Source organism: Ranitomeya imitator, chromosome 4, assembly GCF_032444005.1.
Source record: "Ranitomeya imitator isolate aRanImi1 chromosome 4, aRanImi1.pri, whole genome shotgun sequence".
Classification (NCBI taxonomy): Eukaryota; Metazoa; Chordata; class Amphibia; order Anura; family Dendrobatidae; genus Ranitomeya; species Ranitomeya imitator.
In genome coordinates this window covers 536,119,276-536,133,538 of record NC_091285.1, presented here as the reverse complement: position 1 = coordinate 536,133,538, position 14,263 = coordinate 536,119,276, and the positions used below count along the sequence as shown (strand labels likewise).

The following is a 14,263-nucleotide window of genomic DNA, read 5'->3' as shown; positions in this document are numbered from 1 at the left end:
TACTAAACAGCCCAGGCGCCGGATTTGACTGGAAAACAGCACGGAGGGAGCGGCGCCGAAGAAGATTTGAATGACTGAAGTGTGGTGTTTGCAGCAGGGGGGTTAAGACCTGCCTCCCTGTCTAAAGACAGGTATTTTGGCGAAATTATAAAACGCTTTATTTTGGCTTTAACTGCACCAATAAGAAAGAGCCACCTTGTCAGAATGCTGCATTACTGCTGCACAAGGTGGCTCTTTTAGTTTCTAACGGCTGGAGGGAGTGACAGAGTCGCTTTAAGGTTTTCTTACAACTGGTTAAATCTCCCGTAAGTTGAAAGGTTCAATTTGCAATCATATTATTCAAGAGGTACATCATTTTCTTACATGGAATCACCTTCAGAAACTTATATAGAAGTCCTTCCCTCCACACAGTGTCATATGCAGCAGAAAGATGGATGAATGCCACTGAAACCTTCTTGTTCTTTTGAATTTCAGCTTAAATTAAAGTTGTCAAGGCTAAAACTTGGTCACTGCAGTTTCGAGCAGGTGTAAGGCTATGTGCACACGTTCAGGATTTCTTGCAGAAAGTTCCTGGGCAAAACCGGACATTTTCTGCAAGAAATCAGCATGCGTTTTTTTTGCGGATTTTTCCGGAGGTTCCCAATGCAATAATATAGTGGGAAATCCGCAAAATTAATGAACATGCTGCGTTTTTTACCGCGATGGTAAAAGGAGAAATTGGACCCCAAAAGTTGTTGTCCAATTTGTCCTGAGTGCGTTGATACCCCATATGTGGGGGGGAACCACCGTTTGGGCGCATGGGAGGGCTCGGAAGGGAAGGAGCACCATTTGGAATTAGATGGAATGGTCTGCAGGTGTCACATTGCGTTTGCAGAGCCCCATATGTACCTAAACAGTAGAAACCCCCCACAAGTGACCCCATATTGGAAACTAGACCCCCCCACGAACTTATCTAGATGTGTTGTAAGAACTTTGAGCCCCAAAGTGTTTCACTACAGTTTATAACGCAGAGCCGTGAAAATAAAAAAATCTCTTTTTTTCCCACAAAAATTATTTTTTAGCCCCCGGTTTTGTATTTTCCCAAGGGTAACAGGAGAAATTGGACCCCAAAAGTTGTTGAGCAAAAAAGGGGAGAAGCCAGCGCAGCCTAAGGTTAAGACGCAATACATAAAGTGCAAATGCACATATTAATTTCTAACTGTATTTTCAAAATGAGACATTTAGCAAACAATTGATCAATTCTTTGAGCCACCCCGCCTCTTCACGGCAATCTCATATTGGGGCAGTCCTACACTACGTTTTTTATATTCGCTGTGCCATAAAGGCCTCCTAAATGAACTAAATGCAAGACCATATTAAAACCATGCTGTACCTGGAGCACCCCCATGGCGCCAGAGTAGGCAAGCGAGGATAAAGGTTGACCAGGTCCAGACAGACATTTCGGATCCAACCTCCACACTGCCCATCCAGAGCCACAGATGAAGAGTGAAACAGGCTAAATGTCTCATTTTGAAAATACAGTTAGAAATTAATATGTGCATTTGCACTTTATGTATTGCGTCTTAAGCTTAGGCTGCGCTGGCTTCTCCCCTTTTTTTGCTCTCCCAAAAGTTGTTGTCCAATTTGTCCTGAGTACGCTGATACCCCATATGTTAGGGTAAACTCCTGTTTGGGCACACGGGAGAGCTCGGAAGGGAAGGAGCACGGTTTTACTTTTTCAACGCAGAATTGGCTGGAATTGAGATCGGACGCCACGTCGCGTTTGGAGAGCCCCTGATGTGCCTAAACAGTGGAAACCCCCCAATTATAACTGAAACCCTAATCCAAAACACACCCCTAACCCCAATTCCAACGGTAACCCTAACCACACCTCTAACCCAGACACACCCCTAACCCTAATCCTAATCCCAACCGCAAATGTAATCCAAACCCTAACCCTAGCCCCAACCCTAGCCCTAATGGGAAAATGGAAATAAATACATTTTTCTAATTTTTCCCTAACTAAGGGGGTGATGAAGGGGGGTTTGATTTACTTTTATAGCGTTTTTTAGCGGATTTTTATGATTGGCAGCCGTCACACACTGAAAGACGCTTTTTATTGCAAAAAATATTTTCTGCGTTACCACATTTTGAGAGCTATAATTTTTCCATATTTGAGTCCACAGAGTCATGTGAGGTCTTGTTTTTTGCGGGACGAGTTGACGTTTTTATTGGTAACATTTTCGGGCACGTGACATTTTTTGATCGCTTTTTATTCCGATTTTTGTGAGGCAGAATGACCAAAAACCAGCTATTCATGAATTTCTTTTGGGGGAGGCGTTTATACCGTTCTGCGTTTGGTAAAATTGATAAAGCGTACGATTACAGCGACATCTCATTTATATCATTTTTTTTTTATGTTTTGGTGCTTTTATACGATAAAAACTATTTGATAGAAAAAATAATTATTTTTGAATCGCTTTATTCTGAGGACTATAACTTTATTTTTTTGCTGATGTTGCTGTATGGCGGCTCGTTTTTTGCGGGACAAGATGACGCTTTCAGCGGTACCATGGTTATTTATATCCGTCTTTTTGATCACGTGTTATTCCACTTTTTGTTCGGCGGTATGATAATAAAGCGTTGTTTTTTGCCTTTTTTTTCTTACGGTGTTTACTGAAGGGGTTAACTAGTGGGACAGCTTTATAGGTCGGGTCGTTACGGACGCGGCGATACTAAATATGTGTACTTTTATTGTTTTTTTTATTTAGATAAAGAAATGTATTTATGGGAATAATATTTTTTTTACTTTTCATTATTTAGGAATAATTTTTTTTTTTTTTTTTTTTTTTTTTTTTTTTTTTTACACACTTGGAAATTTTTTTTTTTTTAACTTTTTTACTTTGTCCCAGGGGGGGACAATAGAGATCGGTGATCTGACAGTTTGCACAGCACTCTGTCAGATCACCGATCTGTCAAACAGCGCTGCAGCATTACCAAGTGCCTGCTCTGAGCAGGCACTTTGTAAGCCACCTCCCTCCCTGCAGGACCCGGATGCCGCGGCCATATTGGATCCGGGCCTTGCTGCAGGGAGGAAGGTAGGAGACCCTCGCAGCAACGCGATCACATCGCGTTGCTGCGGGGGTCCCGCAGGGAGCCCCCTCCCTGCGCGATGCTTCCCTGCACCGCCGGCACATCGCGATCATATTTGATCGCGGTGTGCCGGGGGTTAATGTGCCGGGGGCGGTCCGTGACCGCTCCTGGCACATAGTGCCGGATGTCAGCTGCGATAAGCAGCTGACACCCGGCCGCGCTCCCCCCGTGAGTGCAGCCGATCGCGCTGGACGTACTATTCCGTCCTTGGGAATTAAGGCCCACCCCACATGGACGGAATAGTACGTCCAATGGCAGAAAGGGGTTAAATTGATCTTGTTATAGATTAAGCGTTCTAACAGCTTGTATAGGCAACTCAATAACGCAATGGGTCTATAGCTTAATGGATTATCTTCAGGCTTCCCAGGTTTTAACAATGCAATGATCTTGACGTGTTTAAATTTACTGGGGACTGCAACGTTAGCCCGCCTCCACGTGGTGCACCCTGGGTAACGCTAAAGGACTAACAATCTTGATGACCAAACAATCAAACTACATCTAGATCTCCTGGTTAATATATTTCACATCTTATTTGATAATCAAAGAAAAATAATAATTGAAAGATTGACACTAGTGATGAGCGAATATATTCGTTGCTTGGGTTTTCCTGAGCATGCTCGGGTGACCTTCGAGTATTTGTTAGTGTTCGGAGATAAAGTTTTCATCGTCGCAGCTGAATGATTTACAGCTATTAGCGAGCTTGATTACATGTGGGAATTCCCTAGCAACCAGGCAACCCCCACATGTACTCAGCCTGGCTACTAGCTGTAAATCATTCAGCTGCGGCGATGAAAACTAAATCTCCGAACACTAACAAATAGTTGGAGGTCACCCGAGCAACGAGTACACTCGCTTATCACTAATTGACACCGGTTCTGTTTTAGGAGACTCCTGGTTTTGGCATACCAATACGGATCTAATACTTGTCAAAAATACTGATGTGTGAATAGAGCCTTAGGCTACTTTCACACTAGCGTCGGACTCGGCACGTCGCAGTGCATCGGGCCGAGGTTCCGACGCAAGCAGTGAAATGTGCCGCACAACGGAGGCAGCGGATGAATTTTTCCTGCGCATCCGCTGCCCCATTGTAAGGTGCGGGGAGGTGGGGGCGGAGTTCCGGCATTCTGACATTTTGGGGGATTTGTTTGTACAGCATACAGTGCGTGAAAAAATGACCTGGCAGCATGTTTCTACTCATCAGAATGATTGCGGTGATAGCAAACTTGTAGAGTCTTGCAAGCCATTTGCTTATTTTCATGTTGTCTAACTAGAGCAATTAATTAACTCCAGAACACCAATTTAATACAAAGTACAATGTGCTGGATGGGGAGAATCCGGCCAGGAACTGCATCAGAGTAATCTCCTCTCCCTAATATTTTCTCTGAAATGCTGAGCCATTATTTGCAGCAAGGTTCTGATACATCTTTGGATAGAAAGGATCGACTGACAGATTCCCCGTCAGCATTTATTGGACTGATTGAGCATAGGGCCCCATGCAGTATGAAAAACTGATCTTTTTTGCTACCATAAAAACGAATTAAAATGTCTGATGACAAGATAAATGTTTTTTTTGTTGTGATAAATTTGACTAACATGGGAAACCCCAAAAATAGATCTAAAAACTTTTATTGTGAACAATTAAAATGATAGAACAACACAATCACTAAACAATTTAAAAGTGCACTCTAGGGTCACCCTGCGATAAGGGCCGTTATCTTAGCACCTGCCTACCAGCGGAGGTTGGCACCCTAGTTGTATCTGTGTGGTAATGGCGCCCCTGCTCCTCGGCAGCTGACCAACTGCCCTGGATATCCCTGTGGATAAGTGAAAGCAATCACATACTGTATGAGATGAACAGGAGGAAAATCAGGGCAAAACGGGCAACTGGAACTCGGGGTGTAAGTTGGCAAGCGCCAATGAGGTGAGTGAACCATTGGGCATCACTCAGATAATGGTAGATGATCAAAGATCAACATTGCCCCCACTAGGCTGTCTCCTGTTAAAAATAGCCTTCCTGCCAGCGAAGGTTAGCACCCTACTTAACAGCGGATATGGCGTCCCCACTCAACAATGGCTGATGCTGGGAGTCCCTAGGATAAATATACAACCCCCAGGACAGTGTAGCCAGATGGGGCCCCAGTTCTCTGCCTCTATGATGAAAAGCACTCACTCACAATCAAAAATAAAAAAAACTATGTGAGGGCAGCGTATAAAGGAACATAAAAATAAAGCTGACAGCACAGGGTGGGGGTACTTACCAGATTACTAAGCTTGCAACCTCTACACGTTTCACCACATATGGCTCATCAGGAGGATTTATTTTTATCAGCTCTTATTTTAATCATGATCCTATATATTTTTTGATTTTGCATGTGTGCTCATTTATGTGGATATTTAATCCCCATATCCACAGTTACGCTACCATCATGACCTGCTCCTCTGTTTTTGTTTCGGCTCACATAGCATACCAGGTCCTAGGATGCAGACTAACATTTCCTCCCCCCTACCAGCACACTGCGCTGGAAAGCTCGCTCCTAGGGGAGGACAGTGTGCCTTCCAACATGTGGAACGCAGCGCTCCCACATGCGCACAGGGCGCATAATTCCACCACATGACCACAGCAGTCAGAAACACCCATCCGCATGTGCATCCAGCCCGGCTTCTTGCCACCTGACTGCAGTATCCAGTGACCTTACTCTGTGAGGGCAGTCTCACACATCCAGATAATTCCAGTACCGGAAAAATTGGTACCGGAATTATCTGTGTCCGTGTGCCGGTGTGTTTCTGTGGCACACGTGTGCCGCCCGTGTGTTCACTGGGTACCACACGCACCATGCAGGAGACAGCGCTAAAGTTTAGCGCGGTCCCCTGCATCGTGCTGAATCCGCCATTCATATCTTCCCTGCAGCAGCATTTGCTGTAGAGAAGATATGAATAATAGTGTGTAAAATCCAGATCCTGGTCCCCAGCCCCCTCCCACCCCCTGTGCGCCCCCCCGCTGTGATTAAAATACTCAACCAGCTCCCGGCTCCCTCGCAGCGTCCTGTCCTGGCCGCACCTTGTACTGTATGAGCGGTCACGTGGGGCCGCTCATTTACAGTAATGAATATGCGGCTCCACCCCTATGGGAGGTGGAGCCGCATATTCATGACTAATCGGCGGCCCCACGTGACCGCATACAGTAGAAGGTGCGGCCAGGAGAGGAAGCAGCGACAGCCAACGAGGGAGCTGGGTGAGTATTTTCAGAACAGCGAGGGAAGTGGGGCGCACAGTGGGTGGGGACATGGACCTTTATTTTATACACGATAAACTTAAAAAAAAAAAAAAGGATTATTCATATCTTACATAGTAACATAGTTAGTAAGGCCGAAAAAAGACATTTGTCCATCCAGTTCAGCCTATATTCCATCATAATAAATCCCCAGATCTACGTCCTTCTACAGAACCTAATAATTGTATGATACAATATTGTTCTGCTCCAGGAAGACATCCAGGCCTCTCTTGAACCCCTCGACTGAGTTCGCCATCACCACCTCCTCAGGCAAGCAATTCCAGATTCTCACTGCCCTAACAGTAAAGAATCCTCTTCTATGTTGGTGGAAAAACCTTCTCTCCTCCAGACGCAAAGAATGCCCCCTTGTGCCCGTCACCTTCCTTGGTATAAACAGATCCTCAGCGAGATATTTGTATTGTCCCCTTATATACTTATACATGGTTATTAGATCGCCCCTCAGTCGTCTTTTTTCTAGACTAAATAATCCTAATTTCGCTAATCTATCTGGGTATTGTAGTTCTCCCATCCCCTTTATTAATTTTGTTGCCCTCCTTTGTACTCTCTCTAGTTCCATTATATCCTTCCTGAGCACCGGTGCCCAAAACTGGACACAGTACTCAATGTGCGGTCTAACTAGGGATTTGTACAGAGGCAGTATAATGCTCTCATCATGTGTATCCAGACCTCTTTTAATGCACCCCATGATCCTGTTTGCCTTGGCAGCTGCTGCCTGGCACTGGCTGCTCCAGGTAAGTTTATCATTAACTAGGATCCCCAAGTCCTTCTCCCTGTCAGATTTACCCAGTGGTTTCCCATTCAGTGTGTAATGGTGATATTGATTCCTTCTTCCCATGTGTATAACCTTACATTTATCATTGTTAAACCTCATCTGCCACCTTTCAGCCCAAACGCTGCTGCACAGAAGATATGAATCGCGGTTTCAGCACCATGTGGGGGGGGGACAGCGCTTACTGGAGTGCTGTCTCCTGCATGGCACACGGACTGCACACGGACAACGTCCGTGTGCGGTACGTGTTTTACACGGACCCATTGACTTTAATGGGTCCGTGTAATACGTGCGCTCCCACGAACACTGACATGTCTCCGTGTTTGGCACACGGAGACACGATCCGCAAAAAATCAATGACATCTGCACAGATGCATTGATTTTAATGCGTCTACGTGTGTCAGTGGCTCCGGTACGTGAGGAAACTGTCACCTCACGTACCAGAGACACTGACGTGTGAAACCGGCCTGAGACAGCTGTGCGCCTCAGAGAGGCGGTTCCCGGAGTTGAATGCAGCCCTTCCCGCATTCAACACAGGTTGGCATCGATGGATCTGGAGGCCTTATCAGTGCTCCTGGAGGCGGCACCTTCTAGAACGTCAGCGGAAGGTCTCCATTGCATTCCACTCTGGAACGCACGCTGACCCTGCTGGTGACACACTTCCCCAGGTTCATCATCTACACAGGGGACACTGGTTCAATTGTATCTATCATGTTTCCTCCCCTACATCTCAGGACCAACTTCCTGTGGAGTGAGGTCCTTATGATACCACCTGGATATAAATAAATGAGCATAGACCAGCACCATGCAGCATCAATTCATCTCACCTCCTGATGAGCCGTATCTGGTGAAACCAGGGCTGTGGAGTCGGAGCCTATTTTGGTGGAGTCTGAGTTGGAGTCATGGAAATTGAGGAGTTGGAGTCGGAGGTTTGGCATACCGACTCCCCAGGCCTCGGTGAAACGCATAGAAGTTGTAAGCTACTCAACTAATAAGGTGTTATCTGAGCATGCTCGTGTGCTAATAGCATTCTAGCACATGGAAGATACTCTATGTTCGAGTCCCCGCTGCTGCACGTTTTGTGGTCATTCAACAGCCGCAACACACGCAGGGATTGCCTAACAAACAGACAATTCCTGCATGTGGGGCAGCTGACGAACAGCCACGAGATGTGCAGCTACAGCAAATCGAACATAGTATTCAAGCACACCAAAGATATTCTATTGGCACAGGAGCATGCTCAGATAACACCTTATTCAGAGCACACTCACCCATCACCATTTATTAGTGATTGGTATTTTTGCAGCCAGGCAATACAAATTAGAGTGTCTCTTACCAGCTGTCATGAAGGTCACCACTGCATCCTGCTGTGGGAACCAGGATCTGTACTCCAGCTCACTGGTGAAAAGTGAACACAGCACAGAATCAAAGGGAATATTCAGAGGCGCTCTGCAGGAGGGGTGCTCTGCTGGTTGCGGGAACGAAGACTCCAGTAAACACTCAGATGGGATTATCTTGCCACCAACATGCTGCATTACTTCCACCATTGTCCAGTAGCCAAAATGATCACAAGTTTGCCACATCTAGAAACGAAAGGGAATAATTAACTTCTATTATAGATTACACATTTTGTTGGAACAAACATGATGTCAAAAAAGCAGGTTCTCCAGCACCATACACTTCTGCATCAGAAAGTAGGTGGTTTGGATCAGGGGTGTCAAACTGCATTCCTCGAGGGCCGCAAACAGGTCATGTTTTCAGGATTTCCTTGTATTGCACAGGTGATAATTTAATCACCTGCACAGAATGATTCCAGCACCTTGTGTAATGCAAAGGAAATCTTGAAAACATGCATGGTCTGAGGCCCTCGAGGAATGCAGTTTGACACCTTTGGTTTGGATGATATTGCTTTGGCAGATGTACGATGATCGTGAATGCCTCCTCACAACTATTTACTGATGCAACATCATCAGGACCACTCATCTCCCGATGTGGTGACAGAAGACCACGTTAAAGGGAACCCAAAATAACTGGCCACCTGTGCCGCCCATTTGCCTAGGCAGGAGTGCAGTGCTCGCAGGCTCTCTCCTGTAGAGCTTGTAAGCACTGCTGTGAATATGGTTGCATCACTGTAGCGCACCTTCAGCTCTCGATTATGACCAGTTTCAGTATCACTTAACTCTTCCAATGCAGCAGGGGTCACAGATGCCAGAGCGAGCTCAGCTTTGGAGAGCAACAGCCATGCTGCTTGTGTGAAATGCCAATCGAGCTCTAGTTGAGAGTAACTTTAAAGGGATTGTCTGTGGCTGAAAGGGAACCTGTCACCCCGTTTTTTGAGATTGAGCTATAAATACTGTTAAATAGGGCCTGCGCTGTGTGTTCCTATAGTGTATGTAGTGTACCCTGATTCCCCACCTATGCTGAGATATAACTTACCAAAGTCGCCGTTTTCGCCTGTCAATCAGGCTGGTCAGGTCGGGAGGGCGTGGTGACATCGCTGGTTCTTCCTCAGCTTTACGTTGGTGGCGTAGTAGTGAACAAGCAGCGCGCGATCTGCGCTGTAATCCCTTGCATCGGTGGGGGCGGCCATCTTCCTGGGGCCGCGCGTGCGCAGATCGAGTGCTCTGCTGCACGGGGCTTCAGGAAAATGGCCGCGGGATGCCGCACGTGCGCATTAGAGATCGCGGCGGCCATTTTCCCAAAGCCGAGTTTGCATCTCGGCTTTGGGAAAATGGCCGCTGCGATCTCTAATGCGCACGCGCGGCATCCCGCGGCCATTTTCCTGAAGCCCCGTGCAGCAGAGCACTCGATCTGCGCACGCGCGGCCCCAGGAAGATGGCCGCCCCCACCGATGCAAGGGATTACAGCGCAGATCGCGCGCTGCTTGTTCACTACTACGCCACTACGCCACCAACGTAAAGCTGAGGAAGAACCAGCGATGTCACCACGCCCTCCCGACCTGACCAGCCTGATTGACAGGCGAAAACGGCGACTTTGGTAAGTTATATCTCAGCATAGGTGGGGAATCAGGGTACACTACATACACTATAGGAACACACAGCGCAGGCCCTATTTAACAGTATTTATAGCTCAATCTCAAAAAACGGGGTGACAGGTTCTCTTGAACTGTTGATGACAATCATTGGATAGATCATCAAAACGAAATCACTGGTGACCTGACAGCTCCGCTGAAATCCTCTCCAGCAGCAGACGGCCACTATATGTATGGGCTGCTGCGCTCCACTCCGTACATTACATTGGTCACCCAGTCCAATCTGTGGACAGCATGGCAACAGCAGGTGAGCAGAATGACACGTGGGATTGTGGGACAAGATTCAGCACAGCTTATATTTTACTCATTGACTCCTTGCTGTGTGTATGAGTCCAGTGGGTGGAGCCACTAGCGATTGACTCATCTCTGCATACAGGGAACACACCGATTAGCACCGCCCACTGGACTCCTGTGTATACAAACACCAGAGATTTCCAAGGAATAAAATGCAAGATTTACAGAAACTTTTCCCAAAAACAGTATCAATCTGATCTCTTCACAGACCCATGGTGGCTCCTGCAGGCTGGAGATAATCTGCGGCCCCATACACAGGCAGTCCCTGGGGTCCGCACCCAGCTGATGTAGCACTACAACTCCCAGCATCTCACCTGTGCCCAGTCGGCCGTGTCCAGCCAGTACAGGGTGACCCTCCTGTGGGCGAGCATGCGGTGCAGCCCCCGGGACAGCAGCTGGTCCATCACGTGCTGGCGGCCGGTGTCGCCCCCGGTGAAGTGTGAGAGCTGCTCCCGGGAGTGGGGGCAGGGCGCCAGGACGAACAGCGCACTCCTGCAGCCGGAGCCGGCCGCCGTCTCTGAGGGGGAGTCCGGGGGCTCCTCCGCGGCCCGCAGCCGTCCTCCCCGGCGGGCCCTCACCACCGCGGGCTTGGCTGGAGACGTGATGTCCGGCCGGTCCCACTGGAAGTCCGACAAGGTCTCCATGAGCGCGGTGTGTGTGAGGGCGGCGGGGGGCGCCCCGGAGCTGCGGCTGGGCCCTGCCCGCTGCCAGCACGCCTCCAGCTCCTCCTCAAACTCGGCCCAGCTGCGGGAGGCCAGCTCTCGGAGGTCGGAGCGCCGCGGCGGCCTGCAGCGGCCCCCCAGCGAGTTTAGGAAGCGGTAACTCCAGCGGACCTGGCCGAGGCCCGCCCGGCACGTCAGGAAGTTCAGCAGCCGCAGAGCCAGCAGCGTCACTAGGTCCTTCACTCCCAAGTCCGCGGCGTCTACCAGTAACACCACATTGTAAGACTCCGCCATTCCTGACCGCCTCGGCCGGGTCAGCGCGCCGCAGCCACCGACTCCGCCATCTTTCTCAAGCACAGCGATCAAACTGGCCGCGCGTTAGCCTAACGTACGCGCTGATTGGACAGGAGCACGGCATACTCGCTCCTGATTGGTCAAATCCGTCCGTAGCGTTAACATGCGTGAACAGGAAGCACAGCACACTCCTGACAGAAGATTTCTTTGACCGTTGCTGATTGGTTACAATGAATGACACTCTTCAATCCGCTGCTCTGATTGGCTACTGCTTATTTAAACAGTTAAAGGGTTGAATCATTTGATATTATGACCGGAAGAGGCGGAGCCTATAACTTGCATTACTATTGTGCTGCGCATGTGTGAGCCGTGAGGCTTCTCTCAGTAGTGTAGTAGTCTTTCTCAGGACTTAGTGCTGCTTGAGACATCGGTGTATGGCTTGTGTGTATGTGCCGTAAGTGATATGAGGCTCCCGGCAGTGTGCCCGCTTTGCGACACTGTATGTGGCGTAATCTGTCGGGAGGTCTGCAGGGTCCGTTGTGGGAGAGTCACCTGTCGTTTGTTTTCTGCAGAGCTCACACTAATTATTCCGCAATGTCAGGCAGGGCTTTGCTGTACTTCAACAGTCAATGTAAGGTCGTGTTCACACGTTCAGTATTTTACCTCCGTGTCTGTAAGCCCAAACCAGCAGTGGGCGATAAATGCAGAAGTGGTGACGAGTTTCTATTGTACTTTACCTCATTGTGGGGTTGTGGCTTACTCCTACTGAGGTAAAATACTGAACGTGGCCTCAGCATGAAGGTGCGATATCGCACTCCAATTAAGAATTATGTAGGTGCACGTGTGCAGTATCGGAAAAAGAATTTGCTTTTTTGGTAGTAAATTATTATTTATTGTTATAGCGCCATTTATACCATGGCGCTTTACATGTGAGGAGGAGTATACATAATAAAAACAAGTACAATAATCTTGAGCAATACATGTTACAACTGGTACAGGAGGAGCGAGGACCCTGCCCGCGAGGGCTCACAATCTACAAATCCACCTTTAGGGTATGTGCATACGTCAGGATTTTTAGTGTTTTTTTTTTTTGCGGAGTTTCGCCATAAAAACGCTATAAATCCGGTTAAAAAACGCTAACATTATGCATCCTATCTTTTAGAATGCATTCCGCATTTTTTGTGCAGATGTTAGCGTTTTTTTCCGCAAAAAAAACGCATACCGCAAAAAATCCGGACATGCTCTATCTTTTTCTGGATTTTTTGCGGATTTCCTATAAAAAAAGGACTTTCCAGAAAAAAAAAAAACGCAAAAAATCTGCGCAAAAAACGCGCGAAATCCGCGCGAAAAAAGAACGCAGATTTCTGGCAGAATTCTCAGGATTTTGTCAGGAAAAAAACCTGACGTGTGCACATACCCTGAGGCTGTGTGCACATGTTGAGTTAATGGATGCAGACATTTCAGCATCGCTTGGCAGGAAAAATGCACATTTTTGATGCATTTTTGCATGATTTGAGTGAAGTCAATAGTGAAAAATGCACAGGGAACTGATATACTGCAGGTTGTTTTCTGCACCAAATCTGCAGGTCAGAAATATCCAACATGTGCATGACACTCCAGGTTTCTCATTCGCTTTGCTGCCATCAGGATTCCTCCAGGTTTTTCTAGCAAAATCTGCAACGTGTGCACAAGCCCTAAAGGAGCACGTCAGCTATTTTTTTGGTGCCCGCTGCTGATAATCAGTTTTGGGCCGGTTTCACACGTCAGTGCCTCCGGTACGTGAGGTGACAGTTTCCTCACGTACCGGAGCCACTGACACACGTAGACGCATTAAAATCAATGCATCTGTGCAGATGTCATTGATTTTTTGCGGACCGTGTCTCCGTGTGCCAAACACGGAGACATGTCAGTGTTCGTGGGAGCGCACGTATTACATGGACCCATTAAAGTCAATGGGTCCGTGTAAAACACGTACCGCACACGGACGTAGTCCATGTGCCGTGCAGGAGACAGCGCTCCAGTAAGCGCTGTCCCCCCCACATGATGCTGAATCCGCAATTCATATCTTCTGTGCAGCAGCGTTTGCTGCAGAGAAGATATGAATAATCAATTTTTTTTAAGTTTATCGTGTATAAAATAAAGGTCCATGTCTCCACCCCCTGTGTGCCCCCCCCCCCCCCCCCGCTGTTCTGAAAATACTCACCCAGCTCCCTCGTTGGCTGTCGCTGCTTCCTCTCCTGGCCGCACCTTCTACTGTATGCGGTCACGTGGGGCCGCCGATTACAGTCATGAATATGCGGCTCCACCTCCCATAGGGGTGGAGCCGCATATTCATTACTGTAAATGAGCGGCCCCACGTGACCGCATACAGTAGAAGGTGTGGCCAGGGGGTGGGGACATGGACCTTTTATTTTATACACGATAAACTTAAAAAAAATGGATTATTCATATCTTCTCTGCAGCAAACGCTGCTGCACAGAAGATATGAATCGCGGATTCAGCATGATGCAGGGGACAGCGCTAAACTTTAGTGCTGTCTCCTGCACGCTCCGTGTGGTACCCAGTGGGCACACGGGCGGCACACGTGTGCCGCTCATGTGCCACACTGATGTGCCACATAAACGCACGGGCACACGGACACGGATAATTCCGGTACTGGAATTATCTGGACGTGTGAGACTGCCCTCAGAGTGTGTTCCTTTACTTAGAGGGAATCTGTCACCTAATTTTGGCTCTATAAACTGCGGCCACCTCCATCAGTGGCTTAT

The 14,263-nt window shown here is 47.9% G+C and overlaps 1 protein-coding gene across 1 annotated transcript in view; it reads right to left on the bottom strand.

Moving 5' to 3' along the window:
- TICRR (TOPBP1 interacting checkpoint and replication regulator) overlaps positions 1–11,595 on the bottom strand; it is a 131,642-nt gene extending 120,047 nt beyond the window's left edge. Inside the window, exons 1-2 of the mRNA XM_069766219.1 lie at positions 10,854–11,595; positions 8,530–8,776 (exon numbers count right to left, since the gene is read on the bottom strand). Of these exons, the coding sequence (XP_069622320.1) occupies positions 8,530–8,776; positions 10,854–11,495 (889 nt within the window). The 5' untranslated portion in view covers positions 11,496–11,595. The remainder of the gene's footprint in view (positions 1–8,529; positions 8,777–10,853) is intronic.
- Positions 11,596–14,263: the final 2,668 nt, after the last annotated feature.